Below are 22,608 nucleotides of genomic sequence, written 5' to 3' on the forward strand. Positions count from 1 at the left end.
TAACATGCAAAGAAAAATTTGGTTGCGAATTTAGGCGCTTCCTGAGCAAAAATTGAAACGACGGATTTACTTTTCCTAGCCGTAAGAAATCAATGCTTGGCTCGATTTAATTAAATCGGTTCTGTTTTGCGTCAATCTTGCTGTTAATGCTGCGATGCTCGGTAAACATTCCGTTGTAAGGCATGGAAGCAGCTTTTGGATATTTACTCACAGTTTATTCGAAACTATTATGAAGGAAATTTTTTAAGGGTTTTCAGGGAAAGCCAACCCATGTGTTCTGTGCAGAACGCATTCACTCAAAGCTAAAAATTCAGTTCTTACTCTTCGTGATCTAATGCAGGTCAAAGTTGACCAGCGTAATCTGATTTTACTTTCAAAACCCTGCTCTCGGGAATATAACTCGGAAAGATCACCGAAATATCGCCTATAAATTGTAGGCTGATCTTTAAAGCCGTCAATTATTACCTGACAGAGTTATCAACTCGTAACTATTTCTGATAGCGCCTGGGCCTCCGCCAAACACAGCAGCAATCAAGTCGCAGCACGAGTTCAAGCAAGATGCTGTCATATCTGTATAGCCCTATGCCAGTAAGATCCTGTACTGAAGTTCCTGAAAGACCTAAGAGTTTTTCGTGCAACGAACATCGCTGGCCCCGATATGCTTCGAATATTGTGGCCGTGATCCCTCCGCTGAGCAAGATATTCTAAGACGCGCTGAAACCACAACATAAAACCAACACTCTTCAGGTCTCTGATTTTACGGCTTCAAGAAGTAAATCTGGCTGAGCGATGGTCTTACAGAAGTTATGGTGTCCAGGTGTTTGTTGTATCGTATATTTATTGTGCGTCGTAATCACTGCCATCACAAAACGGAATCCGGTGTTAAAATGAAGGTTGAGTATTTCTTTCCACGATGCATGTTTTCACCTATCGTAAATTAGCTGAAGAATAATGAAATACGCGTCACTTTGGCCGTGACATGTAATCGATTTTTTTCTAGAAAATATCTAGGGTCACCAAATAAATAACTTAAATTTTTGCAGGATTTTTTTTTCAAGTTGCAAATGCATACACAAGAACTTCGTAAGCCTAGGGTATCGTCCAATAAGCAGTAATCGAAACAATCTAACGATAATTACGGTACAGTCAACAAGGCTGGGCCAATGGCACTCTCAAGTTTCACGCTTTAGTTTAGTTTTACGAGACGGCCTCGAACTATAGAAAGTGGATCACTCTTGGAAATCACTAGTCATTTCCTAGGATATTATAGTAAACCCAGAGATTCTTCGGTTGTCTTGGGTCTTCAAAGAAACTAAACAACGCCCCAATCGGGCCAGAACAAGGTCCAATATTAGCATTGGTCGCCTGCAGTTTCAGTGAAGATGGGTCAAGTTTGTCCGGGAAACAACCGGTGATAACTACAAGGGCGGCACGAGCTGAACTTGTGCGATTATTTTAAATTGATCATTGTGAAGATCTTCCAGGGATCTTGGAGGCAAAGAATAAAATATGAGAGTAACTAGTGGTCGATGCAACCGGAAGCGTAGAGAGAACAGACAGTCTTTTCGAAGTTGCCGTGTTCAATTTCGTGATTGTTGCTGCATCCTTTAACGGAAAAGAAAGATTGCATGACACTTAGTTCAGTTATGGCTTAAAGTAAATGGGAATTATTACGCAATAAACTAATTCTGTAATTAAACTGCATTCATCACAATTTATCAGGAAATTTGTGCACTGTCATTTTAGTTTCGGCCGAGAATTTTGTTAAAATAGATCCTATGTTTGTTCTAACGATTTCGATCGGCTTTAAATATCATCTGAAATAAATCCGATAAATGCATTATTTAGAGTGGCGCTGTTCTCTAACGAGACGTACTACATGTGACCTGTTGCCTACGCTGACGTACAACCGGCACACATCTCTATATTGATCTCTGTTCATATAGTCACTCCATATCATCCGCAAGATTATGAGTTGTTTCTCAGAAAAAACCGCAACTTCCCTGCAAGTAATTATACGCGAGATATAATTATTTATCTCCGCCGGCGTTTCATACTACTTCTTCTCTGTTTTTTGCTTGCATTGTACATTTTTGTCCAATTTTAAGTAGAAGTATGATCAGGTATGTATGCTTAAATGATCTAACACTTGGCGAAGCGTTGATTGCAATAAAACCCAGAGGAAAGAACGTTTGTGTGTCTTGAATTGAGATAAAAATTATACAAGGTTTAAACAGTTTATGAAGACAGGAAGGCAAGTTGAGCTCAATCCGCGCATCTGGTAAACCGCTGCCGGCAAAATGTTCAAGGAGCTAAGAGCGTAATGCATCTCGCTCTCTGAAGTCCGTCCTTTGAAGTCTGTCCATATTTGGTGAAGCTGAGACGGGTGTCAGCATCGGGAGTTTTTATTTTGAAATACGAGCTTTTTTCCTAGGGGAGATCCAATATTCTTTTGGGAGGTATCTCAAGATGCTTCTATTAGCAAAGCCTGAGAGGATGCCATGGAAAACATTAGCGCTCTCTCCAACTCCAGGCCTACTGAGAAACATCATATACCAGAACACAAATGACTCATTGCACTGGCGCCTTCAGTCCATACCATGTCATTAAACTGCTAAAAATTAAACTTAAAGTCGCCAGCCTGACGAACACCGAAATTTTTTGTGTGAAAAAAAGCTATAAACATGAAAGCTAGCCATATGAAGTGAAAACATTTTTCCAAAAATGGATGAAAAAGTCGATAAAATATTCATTCGCGTTTTCCAGCTTTTACTTGGAGAAAATCCGTTTCTAAAGGCAAAATTTGAATATTTATCCAATTAAATGAAGGTCATAATGCGAATTTTACCATTTTGTTGTAACGAGCAGGTTACAATAAAAATTCTGCTAAATCTAGCAATTTTTGAGATCATTCGTCTGAAATTGCAGGCGGCAGGTACTAGTTGAATCAGGAAGGATCGACTGAAATTTTCATTAGTTGAATCAGCAAGGATCGACGGTAGGGGTCATCGCTCTGCGCGTTTAGTATTGGATAATTGCTATTGGACATTACTGCTATCGATGGTATAGTGCAAAAAGCGGTCAGTACGCGTCTTTTGGTCTTGTTCTCTAAGCATGGTCCATTTTATTTAAGCATCAGTCTTTACACAAAATACATTGAAAAGTAGAACGAACAGGTCTATCGCCTCGGGAAGATAATCTGCCTGAATGTGCATCTCACACATGCCGTTGTTGCACATCGTTCATCGAATAATCAAATTCTTGAACAACATAACTTTTTCGTTGTATAAAGTCCGGTCACAAGCTTGCCTCGTTTCTCTTTTCAGTTGAAATGATCAATATAGCAAATTTATATTTATTCCTAAATGGATATACCACAGGAAACCATTACGTAGAGGTTTCAATAGAACATGGTTGGGCATTTCATGTTGTTTAAATTGTAAAAACAGCATTTAAGTAAGTAAATATTTCATGCTTTGTATTATTGTTACGTAAACATGCGGGCAAGCAATTGATGAGAAGATTACCTGCAAAATAATTGGGATTCCTTTTAGAAGTAAATTGAGCAAAGGATTCAACCTGTGAATGAAATAAATAAATCAATTAGTGCAATAAAACTTAGTTCAGTACTTGGGTTTGTAATATTAATAGGTCGTTGTTCACTGCCGCTTGAAAAATGCTCCAAATTTGGTTACTTGAACATTTCTTTCGCGTATTTCACTCATGCATGCTGGCCGCTAATACAATGCTAAGACGGAAACTACGATTTAAATCCCAATTTTCTCCACAATAACTTAGTAGGCAGGGAAAATTTGTCAGCTCATTTCGCGTATAAGGATTGCGTGTGTGCGTGGTGAAGGCAAGAAATCGCGTACGAAAATTCCGTTGCCGTAAGTAAGGCCTGGCCAACAGGAGCTTTCATCGGACCCCGAGTGCTCGCGAGGTCCCCTTCTTTTTCCGTGCTGTGTATTATATTTCTACAGGCCATTCTATTGGAAAAATTGTTCTCTTTATTTCACGCAAAAATTCATGAACGGTTACTGAAATAGTTTATTGATGAACATTTTCATCTTTATACAGCCAGCGGTTCTCAACCGTTTTTAAAAGAAACATTCTTCGCACCAGAGCCTTTTGGAGCAAATTTATTTTGCCTTAAGAAGTACGACATAGCGATCGCAGTTCGTATTTTCCTTCCGGCATAACAAATCAGAATGTTTATGCAAGGATATTATCCGTCATTCTCACACGACTTGTATATATATCAAAGGAATTCCTCGCATTTCACGAGAACTTACGCGTCCTCTTTCACCATTAATGCTGACTTAAAAAACTCCAACGTCTTAGAAGACAGGCTTTGGTCCATCAATAGCCCAAGTAGTAACACTTCTATTCACATCTAAATAGTAGTTACCATCGCCATTTTTTATTGCCACTAAGAATAACCACCTGTATAGCTAAAAATTCATATATATCCACCGTTTCGACAATTGCATTTAGTTATTCGCGCACTAATGTAGAAAATTCACATCAAAGATAATTTGAGCAATAGGCAATTCGAATTCCTCAGCTTCTAGCCGTGGAATCCCATCGTATTTAGATTCCTGTTAGGATCGGTACGCCTTTAGGACGTGTCGCAGCGCACGATATTTTGATGAACTAAAAAATACGAGTGCAACTAACCTAACAAGCGGATTTTAATCCGATGAAGGATCTCTGAACTCAATTAACCCGATAAATACAGCATTGTGGGGGTCTACTCTACCGATCAGGTAACAGAGGCTCATCGATTGAAGGATTACCGCCAATTGCAAGAAGGATCGAAGGTCATGAGAGACTGATGGTACCCGAACCTTAGTTCAAGGGCAGAAAAAAATAGATACCGCTTCATAGTATGGTCTGCCTGTACAGTGTACATCGTAGAGAGCAAAATATTCTCTTAGCTTGAAGGAATGACCAAGCAAAACTCCATCGTTTCAGGCAGGTTTTCCTCCAGTCCACAGGAGAGCGTTTCGATTGCGCGTTAACTTGAACTCTTTTCTGTGACTATAATAGAATTGATCACCAGTATTCAGGCCTTCGCAAAGGCGTGAAAATAAGGATTATACGTTTGATGGGACATAAAAGAAAAATTGATTCACTCTCCAAGCTTTATTGATGATGACTTTCCTAATACTGGTTTACAGTACATAGACACGTATTAGCTAACCTTGAAATTCGCTCAAAGCCACTCATCAAGATATGAGCTAAAGAGAGTCAACAACTTCTAAGATTTGAGTTTTAACGTAGCGTATTCACAAAAGCAGAACTTCAAACTCTAATCTACGAACATACAAATCGAACGAAAACACTCAAGGTCATGAAGAAGCAAGGCAAGGAAGAATTAATACAAAGAGCAATTTCTTACTAAATTTCATCGTTATTTATGTGAACTAAACCTCGATGAAATGCACCGACTCAGAGCTTCCGAGCCCGAACGCCTTCTATTGCACTAAATACTTTTCTTTTTTAACCTTTAAATACTTGATAATTTAAGTATTGTTAGACAGGTTAATAGGGAGGAAGAAAGATAAATAAGGTTCTCTTCTTGAATTATTGCTTAGTTTACTCCTTGTTTCATATGAACCCAAACTGAAGGTTATCATGTCAAAAATAAGAAGTTTACAGGTTCAAATTCAGATAAACAGGTGCTCTCAAAATGACGTCGTTGACATCATTCATTGGTACGAATGCCTCTCCGCATGACATCATTTGCAGAAAGTGTTTCATAATCTTTGATGGAATGTTCACGAAGATAGTGATGTACTCCTCACTGCGTCCAACGAGCCGTTCATAGAAGTAGTTGCTGCAATTCCCTAGAATTTCACTGTTGCAGCAAACGGCACTGCCTTTACTGCAAACCACGGTGACGTCCATACGCAGCGAACGTTGCGAATTGATCCTGGCCGAGTACGCCTCATGGGCTTTAGGGAAGCCTAGCCACTGGACCCTGGCCCTTACATCCGTCGAGAGATAAGCAGGCGGGACGGGGCCGCATGGATTCACGTAAGGCACATAGGTGCTCTGATGAATGCGTAATCCAGAAGGCGAGGATATGGCGTCATTGTAGTACTTCCAGCCCCCAGTGCAAAAATCTTGAATGTTATCACACGCCAAGGCACTAACGTGGCTCAGCTGAGACTCGTCACATGTCATCCTATCTGAGTTAGAATAATCAGAAACTAGTGTACCTGAAACTAGCCTCTCTACCGCGTGTTCCTTTCCATCAATGTCGCCATAGGCATTAACCATTGGGCTTGTGTTAAGTTCTACGGGAGGCATCATACTCGGCATCATGTGATTCATCAAGACGTCATCATTCTGTTGGTGTTGCATGGAGAAACTGTACCTATCGTGATAACCACGAGGAACACCACCGTACAATTCCCTGTCCACTTCGAGCTTTTCCGCCTCGTTGAGACCCAGTACATTTTTAACTTCGTGTATTGCTTGTTTATTTTTACCGGGTAGCTCTTCATGGAGATTACAGGTTCCTTTCACAACATTTTTTCTACGTGAATCTCCGCATCGATCTTGATCCTTTATCATCTCTTGATTCATCAAATGAGTATAATTTTCCTCCTTGTGGTCAACCTTGTAATTCTTTCTGCCATAGCCGTAATTTTTCCTTTCGTTAGTCTTTTTCCACGGAAACTGGAGCCCCACTTCATTAGTGATCTTCTCTGGTTTGGAAGAATCCAAGCTTCTGGGGAGAAAATCACCCAGCGTTGTGTCCTGAGGCTGATTAGAACGATTCATATTGCGCTGCGACGGCATGCGATGTTCGGATTGATTTGCTACACCCGTCGATGCTCGGTAGTTCGGAGGATTATTGTAATTTGAGTCGTCGCGATAGTTCTGATTTAATGGCGACGAGAAGCGTCCGTGGTTACCCTCATACGGCTTTTGGGACATGACCAACTGATTTTGACCCCTGAAATCTGCAGAAAAACGATGCGGCAAGGAGTTACGAGTTTCCAAAGTTCTATTGTACAGTCCAGAATTAAATTCAGATGGCAAGGGCGGGGGTGGACGTTGCACGAATGCCGGTAGAGGTTGAAGTCTATAACCAGCTGCTTGGAAAGGCGAAGTTGGGTAATTGTAATTGGGGAACAGGTTATCTTTATGAGCTTGCATGGGCGAAGGATAGTTGAAAAAATTCATGCTTTGAGGAACAGGGTGCATGGGAGGCAGAGGAGGGGGAGGACGACTGAAATCTCTATCTGGATTTGGATATCTGTTAATATTTAGCCATTCGGTTTGATTCATTTCTAGAGGGTAGTTCCTAGACCAACGAGGATCATAGGGATGTGGGTACTGAAGAGCGGTTGGGGGAGGATGAGACTGAACGTAGTTAGGTAGCTGCAGTGGAAGATTGACTGGTGGCGGCACCTTCGAAAGAGCAGTTGCGTCCATTTTAACAAACGCCGGCGCGTTTATCTGAAATAGGACAGATTTTAAATATGATGACATCACTATCAGTAGGGCAGCCAAATCAAGAAAATCCTCAAAAATCAATTTTTTAAATTCATCTAAAATCTAATATTTTAACAATTTTTTGCGAACACTATTGTATAACCGAAGGAGATAACGAAATATTCTTCCCGCTGTAAAAACTTTTTATGCTTTTTAACTCTTCAACGATGTTCAAGATTTAATTGAGCAATTCAATCCTGGATTTAAAAAATTCAGTTCATGAACAATTAAATCTTGCACAAGTGTCATCATGTACTGAATTTTTGAACGATTTGCCGCATGCAAGGTACTTTTCGTTGAAAGCAGCAAGTCCGATCTATCACTTTCCCTGTGAGCAATTCATTGGGTAAAAATAACAGCATTCACTTTGACCATGACAACTATTTTGGATTTAATAAGCTCAAAAAAGGATAATATACCTTTCAAAATCATTTGTAAGGTCGATATCAGTATCAACATCAGGCATACTAATTACCTTTGTAGGAGGAGTGTGCGCAGCATTAGTCGGCATCACAAATGAATTGTGATTTTGGCGCGACTCAACGGAAGGTTGAACGACAGGCACACAGATCTGAGCAGGCTTTGAGGAGTCCAGTTCAGCCAAATTGGAAGTTCTAGATGACTCAATTTTCATTTTTAAAGGTATATTTCGACTTTCTGAAAGATCATTCTGTACCAAAATAGCTTGTGTACTTTCTGTAATCATAGTCATTTCCGGTACTGTGGGTACAATTGAGGACATGAAAGGAGTTGAGGCTGCGGCAACCATCGATTCGTTGGAATTGGCTGAAGGCACGGTTTCTGATTGATGGTCGCCTCTGGTGCAGTAAGAGTTTGTCGTTTTGAGGATAGTGGTTGCCTCGTTTTCCAAAATCATTTTTAGGGAAGCTTCAGGCTGGTCACGATCCAGGCTGGTGGGATTTGGCTCAGTGGACTGGCCAAGTTCGGACCAGATGGCAGAAGTGTTTGTTGCTGAAGCACTTGTTGATACCACTGAATGACCAACTTTTTCCGAAAGTGGCGAGGCTACCAAATCTGTTGCGCTCGAGTACGTAACTGAGCTCGTGCAGCTGCTCACAACAGGCCAAGGTGGCATCGGCTCAGATTCAGATCGTTTTATGGTCGAGTCTGTTCCAAGTGGCTCCTCAAAATTTGCTTTCGGTTCTTCTTTCGAGGCGATTGTCTCTTTATCATTCTGGCGCGCCATTTCCTGTATTGCGAATTCTTGCATACAGCGCGCTGGCGTTTCATTTCTGCGGCGAAGCTCAAACCCACTTCGCTGAGGTAAAGCTTGGGGTAATGCCTGGCCTCCTGTTGTAACCATCCAGCTCTGTGATTCGTCTGGAAAAAATACAATTGCATTTCTCGCAGGCTGAACTTCAAATGCAGTAACTTCTTCTTGGTTATTCGGATCATGATGGAAGACAGGTTTGTGCTCGAAAGAACCTACTGTTGGGCTCTCCTCTTGCGTTTCAATTTTGGCCGTCTCTATTTCCGTCACGTTCTCGGTTGTCGATTTTACACTACGCTCGCTACTGTACCGATCAGAACTGTAGCGCTCTTGCGAGAGGTCATTCGGTTGCACAATTTTTTTTCCTTGAGGAGATTCAAACTTCACGTAATCTGAGGATGTTCCCGTATCGACATTTCCTTCCATCAAGTAGTCATTTGAGACGTTATGCCTGCTAGTGGCAACTGTAGAGAATGCAGAGAGAGTTTCACTTTCTATCGCGCCAGTTTCCTGCCACTTCATAGCATGGCTTTCCAGCTCTTTTGCCACAGAGGCAATCACGTTATACGACTGGCGAGACAGTCCTTCCTGCAAGCTGTCTACTTCTAGACCTGCCGATCTGGTTGGCGTGGGCGGTGGAGCTGAAGTTTCAGCCCTGACAGTGAGGCCGTTGTCCGTTTCCGAGCACAGAAGCTGAGGGCTATCTTGCGGAGGACACATCTTCATTATGTCTTCACGAACATTTGTGACGTCATCCGTGATTTCGGCATTGGCCTTAAATTTGATGTGTACTGAAGGCGATTCGTCACCCCCAGATTTTTTCATCAAATTAAGATGGATTGAATTGTTGTTCACTTCATCAGTTGACTTACCGCCGATAGCCCATGCATGTGTTGCATCATTGAACTGATTTTTTCCGTTCCAATCCTGCACCGAAAATTCAGAGTCACTTGGTTTCTCAGACGTACCGGCAGATCTGACGCACATTACATCAACTCTTGCCGTAATTACAGCCGCTTCTTTACGACTCGATTGCCCCCTCAAATCACCTGGCAACGTTTGAAATAATTCATGCGAGCTGGCAGTGTTTGGTTCAAGTTCTTTTTCAGATTTTTTCTCCCTGGGGTATTCTTGATGCGTTGGTGATATACTAGGCTCGTTCACAGGTGTCTTCTCGCTCGAGTAGTTTTTGCTCCTATCACCGAAAAAGACATCCATATTTTGGATGTCTTTTTCGTGCGTAGCAAACTTAGTAGCAACTTCGGTCTCAACGAATGATTCATTAAATGATTTCGAACCAGTCCCACATTCTTCAGTAATGCTCGCAAGGTAAAGATCGTCACCGTAGTAGTGCTTTGAATTATGATCACGATTTCTGTCCTCCGCATTTTCGAGTTCATTCGTGCCTACGTGTTCAAAATTGCTCTCTGTTTCATTCGGAAAAGAGTCATGAGGCGAATATGAAGTTTGATTTTCTTTCGCGGTTTCACTTTCTTTTGCGCTCATTGTGGACTCGTTGGTATCTTTTCCAATTCGACAAGGCAGGGGGGAGACGGAATACACTATCCCCGTGTTTCGTACTCCTGAAGAGTTACCAGCCGATGTTATTGGAGATTTGAGTCCTTTAGCCAGCACATCCCTGTAAGAATACGTCCCGCTTGATGGCGGTGGAGGTGGAGTTAGGTCTGGTCTTCTGATAATGGTTGCAGCAGCAGTGATAGTGGGTGTATTTTGTACCTCTTGTCTACACGCTGTCTTGTCCCAAGCAACCACTTCCTTCGAATATACGACAGGTGGTGAATCAGGTTTCGGAGAAACGTTCGTTTTTGTTGCACGAACCTGACCTTTTTCCATCGAACGGTCTTTGGAAAGAAAATCCCTTTCGTTAAACGACCTCCCTCCTGATACATTCTGTCCTCTGTTTTGTCTGCTAGTGCCTCTGTTAGAGGGGTAGAAGACCGTGGTCTGTCGTCGAGCGTCACCGCGCACACCACGGCCTCTGTAACCGTAGCGTTGAGCGTCATTGCGCGAGTACCCACGAGCATCTTGATAACCTCCCCTTCGAGCGAAAAGGCAACGAAAATACATTATAGTGATGAAACAAGTAGAGTGGAGTCAATCTTTGAAATAACATTAATATCTACCCTGCATTCAATTCAAATTCATTTCATGAATTTTTGCAATATTGAAGAAATTAATAGGATTCAAATATATTGTATTTCAACTGGGATGTCAATATTTTCGCTCGCATCTTGTAAATAAACGCACCTAAGTATAAAGTTTCAAATCGATGCACCCAGTTGCTTCTCAAAGGGTACCTTCTTGTGGCAGGATAACATTTTATGTGAAAACGATATGCTCAACCACTATCAATATATTATGGAACAGAAAAAGAAATTCTATTAATTCATCACTGAAAAGAACTGGCTAAAAAGAAGCATAAAGTTAGAACAGACGTCACGGAATGAAAAATACCTGTTTGGCTGTGAAGCCTCCATACGGTTGTCACCGGACTTCGAATACTGTGTTCGGCCATCGTTCTTGTGTCGCCTGGCGCTATTCTTGCGAGTCTGCTGCCAGCCATCGTTGTCAACGATCTGACCTCGTCTGCTTTCTTCGATTTTGTCATCTTGTAGGTTTTCCTTCGCTCTACCGATATTCGTAGGAGGTTCAGTTTTATCATTCACACTAACTTTGTTCACAACGTTTTGCTTTAGATCGGGTTCTATTTTGCCAAGTCTGGAATCAATATCAACTTCGATTTCTGCATCCGATTTCATCTGGCGATTGTCGAGTTCTTCGCCGAGATCCAGCTTCATTTTCTTCTCACCGGTTTCCTGAGATGTGCTGTGTATATCCCGCAGATTAGCTTCATTTTCTTCAGAAACGACAGCTTCGAAATCTTTGGTTCGACAACCATCTCCATTCCTTTTGTTTGAATTTTTTGTTCCACCATCCGTAGACAGCGCTGAGTTACGGATTCCAGCCGCTGTGTCTTCAGTGGCACTCCTGTTTGTATACGTACATTCGTTTACAGAAGATTCAGTTTTCGAGGGAACGTTCTTCGCATTCGTATGTTCTTGAGGAGCATCTTTTCTTTTCCCAAAGTCAGTGTTAGCATCAGAACACAGTTCGGAAGGTTCTACAAATTTGTTTGAGCTAAAGAGTTGAGGTTCGAAACGACTATCGTCAAATTTCCCACTCTGTCTGGACAAGATGGAAGCGTATGTGGGTCTATTGCAAGATCCCAATACCGTCCTGCGACCTCCAGAACCATGCACCGACATTATTACTAACGTCAATCTGTCAAGAAAAAGCATCTGGGTTCAACTATAATCTCCATCAAGACTTTTTCATCTTCAATTCAGAGGAATTCTCAATAGAAATAGAAATCTAGTCCAAGAAATTTAGTCGATTCAACGTTTCCTCAGCTACACATACCGAGAAGTACAGCTTTTCTCTCGCAATATTTATCGAGTTCAACTTGACCTTTAATTCATAATAATACTTAACTAATAAAGCGATGGTACCTTCTGACTGACCAAAAAACAAATGTTGCTCTTCGAACATAATGCTGACAAGTCTAACGGAAAAGGCCGAGAAGACATGCCTCAACCGTCAGTCGTTCAACTGAAGTTAGCGAGCAACCCTAGGCCCAGGAAACTAATTATCCCCTACACACTGCCAACAGCTGCCAGTTAGGAATCCTACCGACGTTCACCCGCTATCCATAACAAGTTAAAATTACACATGTATATGCATCATTCACATGACATAGGTACGCTGAATTCCAGACAGGGTTTCTTGGCATTTTCATGCAGTTCTACATTCATAAATTTCAAATAATTCAGGTTTACATGCTAAATTCAAATGCAATTTTAATAATTGGATGGTGGAAAAGCGGTAAAATCCAAACTTCTGGGGCACGTTTCCTTGCTAAACATAAGTTGCAAATTTGCTCATGTATAGAAATTTTTAACGTCCACAATAGAAAAATTTATGTTCAGGAACTATCCAGGGGAGAACTCTACCCTGCACAAATTACCCATTACAAAATTATATCTTCTTTCTCGCACCCTTTAAAATGCTTTTGTAAAAAAGTCAAATCCCTTCCTCTATATCGCGTGTCGTCGCTCTCTGGCAAACGATTCCGGAAGGAATATTCAAGTTTCAAATGACGGGAAATTCGCCTCGCAAAGAGACCATAAGGATGAAACTTTTTTTCGCAAATCATTGCAGATAATTTTATTCTAATTAAGACTTCTACACTCACTATCAGGATTTCAGATCAGTCTTCAGAGTTCTGACCTTAAAATTAAATAACGGTAATCGATTTAAATTTATATCATGCAGGAAAAATGCATCATTACTTAGGGCGTTAGCTTAAGACTTGCAAATCACAATGCGAAACTTAATATATAGCTTCTAATATATTGGACATCTATTTTATTTCTTATTATATAAAGTTGGGCGGCCATTGGAAAGAGAGTTTGCTTTTTGAAATCCTGATCACGCGTGCGAAGTGAAGCCGCCCCGCTCTTCCATGTGCTTTATTGGAGTGGAGTGAGAATTAATGCCCGACCTTTCAGCCTTCAAATTCATAGAAATGCCGGATGTGTCGGGAAAATCTGTTTGATGGTTACTCAACTTACGGCACGACATTTTTTCGTGAGTTATAAAATCGTAGCGAGTTGAAAAAATTGAATTACAACATGTCAAATTTTCTTGAAGGACAGCATGGTATTCTTCAAAGTGCCCATGAAACGTAGTTTTGAGAAGGACGTTTCTACACACCAGGCATCGCACTTTCGCCTCTAGTCCGAGAGGCTGAGGAATATCAACCTTAAAAGTATCAATGGAGATATCTTGCTCACTCAAATTTGTTGTGCTTAAGTCTGAAAATTCGAAATATTCTCTTTCGATCTCTTCAGATGAAAAAACTCCCAAGATTTTGAAAGAGCCGACTTTCTTCATGAAGGATTTCAGCCGTTTTTGAAGAACCACTACTCTCCCTGTAGTAATCAGAGATACTATTAACTTCATAGAATGGGCTTCAACGTGTTCCAGGGTCAGAGTATTTGAATCTTTCTTGATGCTGTTGAAGAAAACACTGCTATTAGTTGTGAGTACGTCACGATTAGCCTGCACAACACCATCTTTGCACACTATGGAAAAATTTTTCTCCGCGTTCCTGGCTTGGGTATCGCTTCCTATGAAGTGGACAATGACAGCCTTCAAGTCCTCATGAGTTTCCGAGAAAGATTCTTCACCATGAGGAGCTTTTATGGAAGATTGAAGAGGTGCATCAACACGAGGTTTTCTGCTTGTTTGACGATCCAGTGATATGATCGAGGAACAGTTATCATTGGTCTTGTTTTGATGCGTTTGCGGCTTCTGCTGCTGAGTGTTGAAAGTAGTCTGGTTACTAAACGACGGTCGACTCCTGATGTCGGTTTGGCCGGCGAAATAGAGACTAGGCTCATTAGAGAAGGCCGGGACAGTCGTATCGCGATTAGCGTTGGGCTGGTGAAGTGCTCGGGACTGGACGAGAGGCGACATGGTCGAGATTGGGTTTTCAAACGTCCATTTATACAGAAACGACATTTCCCTTGCCTTGTCGCTGTCTGACACGTCCAGTACCGGGAACTGGTTACCAGTGAATTTCCCCGCTTTATTCTGATTGAAATTGAACTGCTTTGATTGATTTTTTTCATTACTATGGTCTAATGGATGCATTCCGAAAAGGCTTGGCTTACCATCCTGTCCAAACCTTGTTGGGTAATTTGCGTTACGATACATTGGAACATTTTGCTGCCAATCTAAGCCGTGTGGCGAAACATGGTTCAAGTTCCATGGGTTTCGGTTGGAAATCCAATTAGTTTGTTGCGTCACATAGCGAGCTTCGTGATTGTACTGAAGCCCAAGAGGGTTTCTCAAGTTGAAATTTGCTGACTTTTGGTCAAAGAAACGTAGCATGTCTCCAGTGACATGAGGCGGGCGTGATTTGAGGCAGAATTCAGCAGCATTTGCATTAAAATAGTTCTTGTTCTCCTGACCTCGATAAGCAGCCACTGTAATGCAAAAATGAAATTAAATTATTATCCGACATGCTGCTGAATTCTGCCGCAAACTGTTATAAAAATTCGCATACTACAACAAAAAATCTAAACGAGTGTCAACAAGCGAATAAAAACTCAACCAATTCATTTCCTTCCTACTTAGCATTTCATTGAAAACTTTTCGTAACGCACGGTAATTGCAAAAACACAGTTCTACTCTCCACAATGTTAACTCTAAATTTCGTCATTTCAATGTATGGACAATGGGTGAACAAGGCACAAACACTTTACTGCACAGTATTGATATATAATCAACTTTTCACACTGCGAGACCTCGCTTATTTTACTATCCAGACCTTCCTTTTATAATGCTCTAAAAACAAAATTTTTATGGTATTGCTGCCAGCGATAGTCTTCATTTCCAGCACAACTTTGTTGAGGATAAGGCGGATAAACGAGACCCGTCTTCGTGGGCGCGATTCTAGCCCAACACTTTTGTTTAAAACAAATTCAATGACCTCAAATATTTCCTAGCGAAAATCGGTTATTCTGAAGATCGATTGACGACTGAAAACGAACATCAAGTAACTACCTTACCACAGCCTACCACACAGAACACAGCAGACCACTGCCTTGCCACAGCCTGCCGCACAGCCTACACAGCAGGCCACTGCCTCGCCACAGCCTACCACACAGAACACAGCAGACCACTGCCTTGCCACAGCCTGTCGCACAGCGAACACAGCAGACCACTGCCTCGCCACAGCCTGTCGCNAGCCTACACAGCAGACCACTGCCTGCCGCACAGCCTACACAGCAGACCACTGCCTCGCCACTGCCTGCCGCACAGCCTACACAGCAGACCACTGCCTCGCCACTGCCTGCCGCACAGCAGACCAAAGCCTCGCCACAGCAATGCCACGAAGTGCATACTGGCGCGGTAGGTAAAACCCTACCGCGCCATGTACGTAGCATAAAAAATCACGAACATCCGATTGCGTCTAATTATTTTATTTCACAAATTTATGAAATTCATTTCACAATTCCACAAGTTTTACAACGAAGATCAGAATTCGTGCACACGCCTATTCGTGCGGCTCCTGTCGTGATCTGCAGACAAATGCATCGACGATTCGGGCATATTCCGCAATATACGGTAGACCTATTAGGGCACTAATCAAGCTTCAACGCCGGGAGTGCAATAGCCAATAAAGCTGTTATACATGAAAATAACCGATTCGTCGAGTTGAGCCATCGAAGTTTTACTAAAGCTACTCAAGCGATCGTTTACCGTAGTGTGGGCATTAACAACAATTAAATTAATTATGTCGTCACTATAACCAGAAATCTACTCACTTCTTTCTGAAGACCCGCAGGCTATGGGATGTGTAACGGGCTTAACTATATTTTTGGCTCTAAAAAATGAATAAAGCGATAGTACGCTATCAAAGCAAGAACCAATACATAAGGTTGATTATTTATTGCAGAGGAAAAGAGGCATTGATAATTTGCATGAAATTAGTTACTTCCTATCAGAATCATCAGTAATGAAGTCAACAGGTTTAATACTAATCTGGAAAACCCGCCAATTGTGACACGGGCAAAAGTTAGCAACTTCCCCTGCAGTTAGTTCTCCTACTCCTGAATCAAGACCGTGCAGAATACGTCCAAACACTTTCCCCGTACACCTATGCCCCAATATGTCGAAGATATCAACACTAACTCTGCAATTAATTCCAACGAAGCTATGGGTACGACACGCAGTGACAAGTGGAAGTAGGCAAAACACCACGCGCTGGTTAAGATTACTGAAGTGTTGTCGCAATGCGTGGACCATACCTGTAAGTAGTTGGGCCGCATGCACAACTATGGTTGGCACTTCCAAGTTCAACAATTTAATCGTCAAAATAAATTCAACGTGGTAGTAGTAATGTCTCGGGGCCTATACTTTCAAAAAAAGTTAAGAGATCGTAAGTTCATCAGCCAATCATTGGCGACCTTTAAAGCAAAATCCACCAATCTTAGACAAGAAAATAGAGCGTAAGTACTTACGTTCACTTAGCGAGTTTTGAAAGTATGGCCCCAGGCTGGTCAACGTAATCAAGATATCTAGTAAATGACAATGACATTTCAAGAAGTTATTTATTTTACTGATTCTTAGCCCTCCGTATTAAGAATGTTCTGAACGTGACTTAACCAGCTACCAGAGTTAACGTTGCTACCGTACAATTTTCATGTTAAAGGTCCTTCGCACGAATTGGAATACACATCTTACTAACTTTATTTTGTCCCGCTAACGGCTTTTGACTGATTGAATTCGAGTATACATGTTAACACAATCTTCCAAGCATAGCCATGGGCCAGTAAGAAAGTCAACGGGAACTATTGAGCACCCTACGCACATGACCACGACTTCAATACCCTACAATGAACCAGTTTCACCACGTGCCTCGCTCGTTTGATTAATTAAATAATATTAACAAAGTTATTTAAACACTAAGTAAGAACTTCTGCGAACGCATTATACATACTAAAAGTTTCATAGAACCATACTGCGCGAAGGCAAGGCACAGACCGATATTTCACGACCTAAACTCAGAGCACCAACCAAGCCAATTCAAATTATTACGTACTGCCGGTTGAGGATCCGAGCCTGAGGCACTGGGCTCGCTTATTTTGTTCTTGGCTGTAAAATTCAAGAAGTAAGCTTATAAGTCTCCGGTAAAGAATAGGGATGTGAAAATTTTTAATTAGAAATATAATTTAATCGATTTTATGTGAATTCGAGAAATAATTTGTTGTTTGCGCAAATCACTCTCAGATTTTCTTCTTGTAATAATACTACACAATCACCTGCAAAATTATACGCGAGCTCATTTATCTTCCAAAATTTTATACAGAAAGCACTCTAATTCTCTAATACCGCACTTTCTTACTCTTACTCTTATTCCTCTTACACCACACTCATTGTACGCATTAATTGCATGTTTTGTATATTTAAATGGAGCTCCCAACTTGCGAACAATTAAATTTTGCTCCCTTAAATCCCGTCCGTTTGAGCCCGAACCTGCTCATGTTGCCTACGAAATTAAATAATTAACTTCTCTTCTGAAATTTGGCAGCTCTTTTGCAAGTCTAAGAACTTACAATGAAAAAACTTTCTGCTCGAAACAAACTTGAAATTAAAAGCAGCCATTATTTTTTAGGAGCCGTCTAAGAAATTGCACTCTACGAAGACTCAGTTCCAAATTTCCCGCCACAGGTTCCTATGTTTAAGAAGGTTGCAATTCTATAATAACTTTGATTTGTGCTTTGATCAAGAAAAGCTGTTCAAAGGGTCATTAGGCTTGCATTACGTAATATTATTTCTTAACATTTTTTTTCAAATAATGCTTATTTATTTAAAGCTATCCAGCTTTATTTATTTCCAGCTATCAACCTCCAAAGTAAAGGATTCGTGGTGACGCTGAAATTGTTCTCAGTGTAATTTTAAGCATGAATTCCAAACTATATCCACAATACCTTTGATTCTACTACTGTCATTTCCCAAGTTCAACTTCAAGTGTTTCAAAACCTTCAATTACATAATAATGAATATTGTTTATTCAAAACGTCTCATGCCATTAAAACGCCATTTGGTAACCTGCTTTTTGATCTCCCGGCGCCAGCAAGAAATTTTGTTTAACTCATTGAAAAAAACAAATATGAAGTTTGTTAATAAAAAAACATGCTCTGGTCTCCAATCAAACTTGCATTAAGAAAGGAATCTGCCGAATTACACCATTTTATATTATTTTATTTTATTGAAAAGTCAAGTAACGATTTCACATTTTCGTTAAAAATCTTGAACTATTTTGTTTGTTTTCCCCGTCTCATATCTTTAGCCGCTGATGCGCCGCAACAAGTCAATTTATTGGTGCAAGTCCTACAATATTCGGAAGCATGAACGCGGCTTTTTATTTTTGTTCGAGTTATGAAGCACCTCCGAATTTTGTCGTTTGCACATTAGTCGATATTATCTCTTTGTATGAGGAGAAAATATTAATAAATATCAGGTTCCATGCAATGTAAATTTGGAGCTATATCCTCCGTAGACTTCCTTAATCATGGCTTGTTGTCAATCATATATACTAATGTGCGATGTTACAGGCTCAACAAAATCTTTGATTTGAATCACAGTTTTTCTTGCTCTTGATCAATTAGTTCCCGTAATTTCGATGCCGATTCCTCAAAATGACTGCCGGCCTGCCGCGAGCTTAGCTTCCTTTTTACAACACTTCTCTTTAACTTCACTTCTTGTTTGTCTGTCTGTCTGTCTGTCTGTCTGTCTGTCTGTCTGCTACAAATCTTGTAATAGAAATTTAATACGCTTCGACTTATCCTATCGATCTGAAATTTTGCACACTTTTGTAAAATTGGAGACAATGCATGAAACAAATTTCAAAATAGATTATTTTAAAAATTATTTTTTTTTTCAAAATTAAAAAAAAATTGAAAAAATAATTTTGTCAGCTCCAAATCTTATAACTGATATTTGACACACTTTTACCTGTCCAATTGATCTGAAATTTTGTACACTTGTGTGAAGTCAGAGGCAATGCATGAATCAATTAATAGAATAACTAATTTTGAAAAAATTATATATTAAAAAATTTATATATTAAAAAATTGAAAAATTAATTTTTTTAATATTCGAAAATTAAATGAGAAATTCATTGTACATCTGTAAGATTGGAGACACTGGATTCTTTGGAAGTGTTGTCTTTAAAAAGTCATTTTTAAACGTATATTACCTGCTAAGCCTCTGGCGATGGAGATTATCTTCCGTCATTTACAATGAAAAGAAACAACAGTTCTCATTTGCTAGTATTAAACTTCTTAACTTGTACATAATGATTTACAATCTTACAATCGGACCTTGTACAGAATGATTTACAATCTTTACAGAAAAATCTAAGTAATTTTTTTATACGTGGTCTGACGTAGGATAATTTTGTAAGCAATAATTAATAGAGATTAATCAATTATTCGAACTGCCGGACGAAATGTTGTATCTCTGAATCCTTATCCTTATTCGGAGAAATATTACTTACTTGGAATGTCTCCGTGAGCTCTTTTTAATGACTTTGTTAGAAGTATGTACAGCGTCAATATTCAATAAAATCGTTTCCGTATTAACCAAGATAGAATTAAGTGGTAATTCTCGAATATATTATTGACGTAAAAACTAATATAATATATAATATACTTATTTTTGCTAATTTTTTAATATACTAATATATAAAATACTAATTTTTCGTGACAACTAATTCTTCGGCGAAAAAATTTTCTTCGGTCTATTGGCCCAGTCACTTCTGGCTAATCAGAAAGGAATCCGCGTTAATAAGCAATAATTATTCAAATCTGTTTCTGAAGACTCAGAGGTCTTCATCAGAAGACACTTACGAGTAGAGTTCCAATCACTCATCTATTGGCAATGTGCCCCCCAAGCCGTTAATTTGACGTAAAATAACGAGCTGCCTCTGCTGAATTAGGTTCTAGATGAGATGGTAATCGTTGGTGGAGCTTTAAAGCCAAGTGGAGTCCTTAATACGCAAGCAATGGTTCAGGAATGGCTCACTAAAAGCCGGCTAGCAGCCCATCCAAAATCCATCAGTGATCAGCGAACGACCTTTGCGCCGCCAAAGAATTCCGAATATTCTTGGCTTGGGATCGCGCGTTATTGCTGCAGTGCATAGGAGAGGATCTGATCTTTTACTTCACTTGATCCTATTTCGGGAAGAAGAGAAAAAAGAGGCAAATTTGCTCTCTGAGATCACACTTGATAGCGACGCATGCATGTCTGAAGCTACAAGTGCAGAAAGTTAATTTAATCTTAAAAAACGGTTTGTGACCATTTTTGTTTGCATGCGCAAAAAACTAGCAATATTCTTTTGCTGTTTGATTATATAGGAGGTAATCGTTTGTTGAGGAAGCCTTAACTATAAATGAATATGATTATTTCAATGCATGATTTCTTCTCCCATTATATATTTACACGCTGAGAGAACATTCAATTTTAGCGTTTGAAATACAAGATTGAAATGCTCGATTAATTTCCCATTGTATTTAAATGTAATTTGTATAAGAAAATAAATCTGCTCTCCTATTGTTTCTGAACAGAATTCTCTCGGTACGAATTAAGTCAGCTTCAAAGAAAATGATACCCTCTCTTGGAATTTAGTAGAAAGTTTCATAAGCGGACGGCGTCTCATTAATTTGCCAACAAAACTAGTTTTGACCCGCGTTTGGGCATGAGAGGCTGGATTAAAAAAGTTTTAAAATTAAAGTTTTCAACAATATGAAGCACCATTATCTAATTTTCAGGATAAACTAAAAATTCAAATCTTTTATAACATAATGATAGTCTGTTCCATAAAACTCTTGAATTGAATTTTGAATTGAAGATGGGCTGATTTCTGAAACTTTCCACAACGTGAAAATGGTGACTTTGCCTTGTCTTCATATTTTTTTCAAAAGTTACGGATATAAGCAATCATAAATTCTGTGAATGACATTTGTTCTTCAAAACGATTTCCTTAATAACGCTTGGTTAAATTCAGCTCACTTTTCTGCGATCATTTGGGCGAATATAGGAGCCATAACGTACCTATTGTATTCAAGTGCTCCTTTTCAAAGTACGTACTTTCGGACGAACGTGATGAAAGGAAATATTTCTTTGATTGCTGGCATCACAGCGAAATGTATAGAGAAAAATCCTGTTAGTTTTAGCCTAGATGGTCATATAAAAAGTCTAAGGAACCGCTCATCTTACTTCAGATCCTCTATTTATTGCACGATTATTACATATCGAAGAAAAACATGTGCACCAAAACCAGATTGAGTCTGTGTTACGCGTAGCCTTATCAAGATGACCACGACACCGGAATTTTAATTCACAAGTCATTCAATTGAAGATTAGACTTATTTTCACACCATTATATTATTTAATTTCATATTTAACAGTCAACATTCATAATTAAAGCCAATTAAATATTTTATATACCTGATTTTCATCTGAAATGCACAAAATGATATTACCAATTATGATCATTATTTATCTGTGCTTATTATGGTGCACTATGTGTCCTATGGTGCACTCTGCGTCCTATGGCGCACTATGTGTCCTATGGCGCACTATGTGTCCTATGGTGCACTCTGCGTCCCATGGTGCACTATGTGTCCTATGGCGCACTATGTGTCCTATGGTAGCGTCCTATGGCGCACTCTTTGTCCTATGGCGCACTCTGCGTCCTATGGCGCACTCTGCGTCCTATGGCGCACTCTGCGTCCTATGGCGCACTCTGCGTCCTATGGCGCACTCTGCCTCCTATGGCGCACTCTGCGTCCTATGGCGCACTATGTGTCCTATGGCGCACTCTGTGTCCTATGGCGCACTCTGCGTCCTATGGCGTACTCTGCGTCCTATGGCGTACTCTGCGTCCTATGGCGCACTCTGCGTGCTATGGCACACTCTGTGTCCTATGGCGTACTCTGCGTCCTACGGCACACTCTGTGTCCTATGGCGCACTCTGTGTCATATGGCTCACTCTGCGTCCTATGGCGCACTCTGCGTCCTATGGCGCACCCTGACACTCACTGTGACCCTGTCTGTCATTCAGGCCAATAGCTGTCCAGTACATCACTTTTATTGGCCTGATCGCCGCCTCTTATTGGATAGGAAAAATTTGCAGCCCGTCTGTAGGTTGTGCTTTCTTGCCTCTGCCAAGCCGGCGTGTTTTTTGATCCAATATTATGACAATACAA

General features: G+C 40.3%; 1 protein-coding gene across 1 annotated transcript; it reads right to left on the minus strand.

The window, feature by feature from the left end:
• Nucleotides 1-5,129: 5,129 nt before the first annotated feature.
• LOC108680641 lies at nt 5,130-16,177 on the minus strand. The gene is made up of 4 exons (XM_018169514.2): nt 16,159-16,177; nt 11,219-12,046; nt 7,988-10,802; nt 5,130-7,476 (listed from the first exon to the last, which is right to left on the minus strand). The coding sequence occupies exons 2-4, from the start codon at nt 12,028-12,030 to the stop codon at nt 5,659-5,661; spliced, it is 5,445 nt and encodes a 1,814-aa protein (XP_018025003.1). The 5' UTR covers nt 12,031-12,046; nt 16,159-16,177; the 3' UTR covers nt 5,130-5,658.
• Nucleotides 16,178-22,608: the final 6,431 nt, after the last annotated feature.

Source organism: Hyalella azteca, unplaced genomic scaffold, assembly GCF_000764305.2.
Source record: "Hyalella azteca isolate HAZT.00-mixed unplaced genomic scaffold, Hazt_2.0.2 contig11274, whole genome shotgun sequence".
Lineage (NCBI taxonomy): Eukaryota > Metazoa > Arthropoda > Malacostraca > Amphipoda > Hyalellidae > Hyalella > Hyalella azteca.

Excerpts from the sequence above, each read along its gene's own strand:
- LOC108680641 (XM_018169514.2), bottom strand. The coding sequence starts at position 12,030 with ATGTCGGTGCATGGTTCTGGAGGTCGCAGGACGGTATTGGGATCTTGC. Across the intron at positions 10,803-11,218 it reads GAGGCTTCACAGCCAAACAG|GGGAGGTTATCAAGATGCTC; the intron begins GTATTTTTCATT and ends TTTCGCTCGAAG. Across the intron at positions 7,477-7,987 it reads CGCACACTCCTCCTACAAAG|ATAAACGCGCCGGCGTTTGT; the intron begins GTAATTAGTATG and ends GTCCTATTTCAG.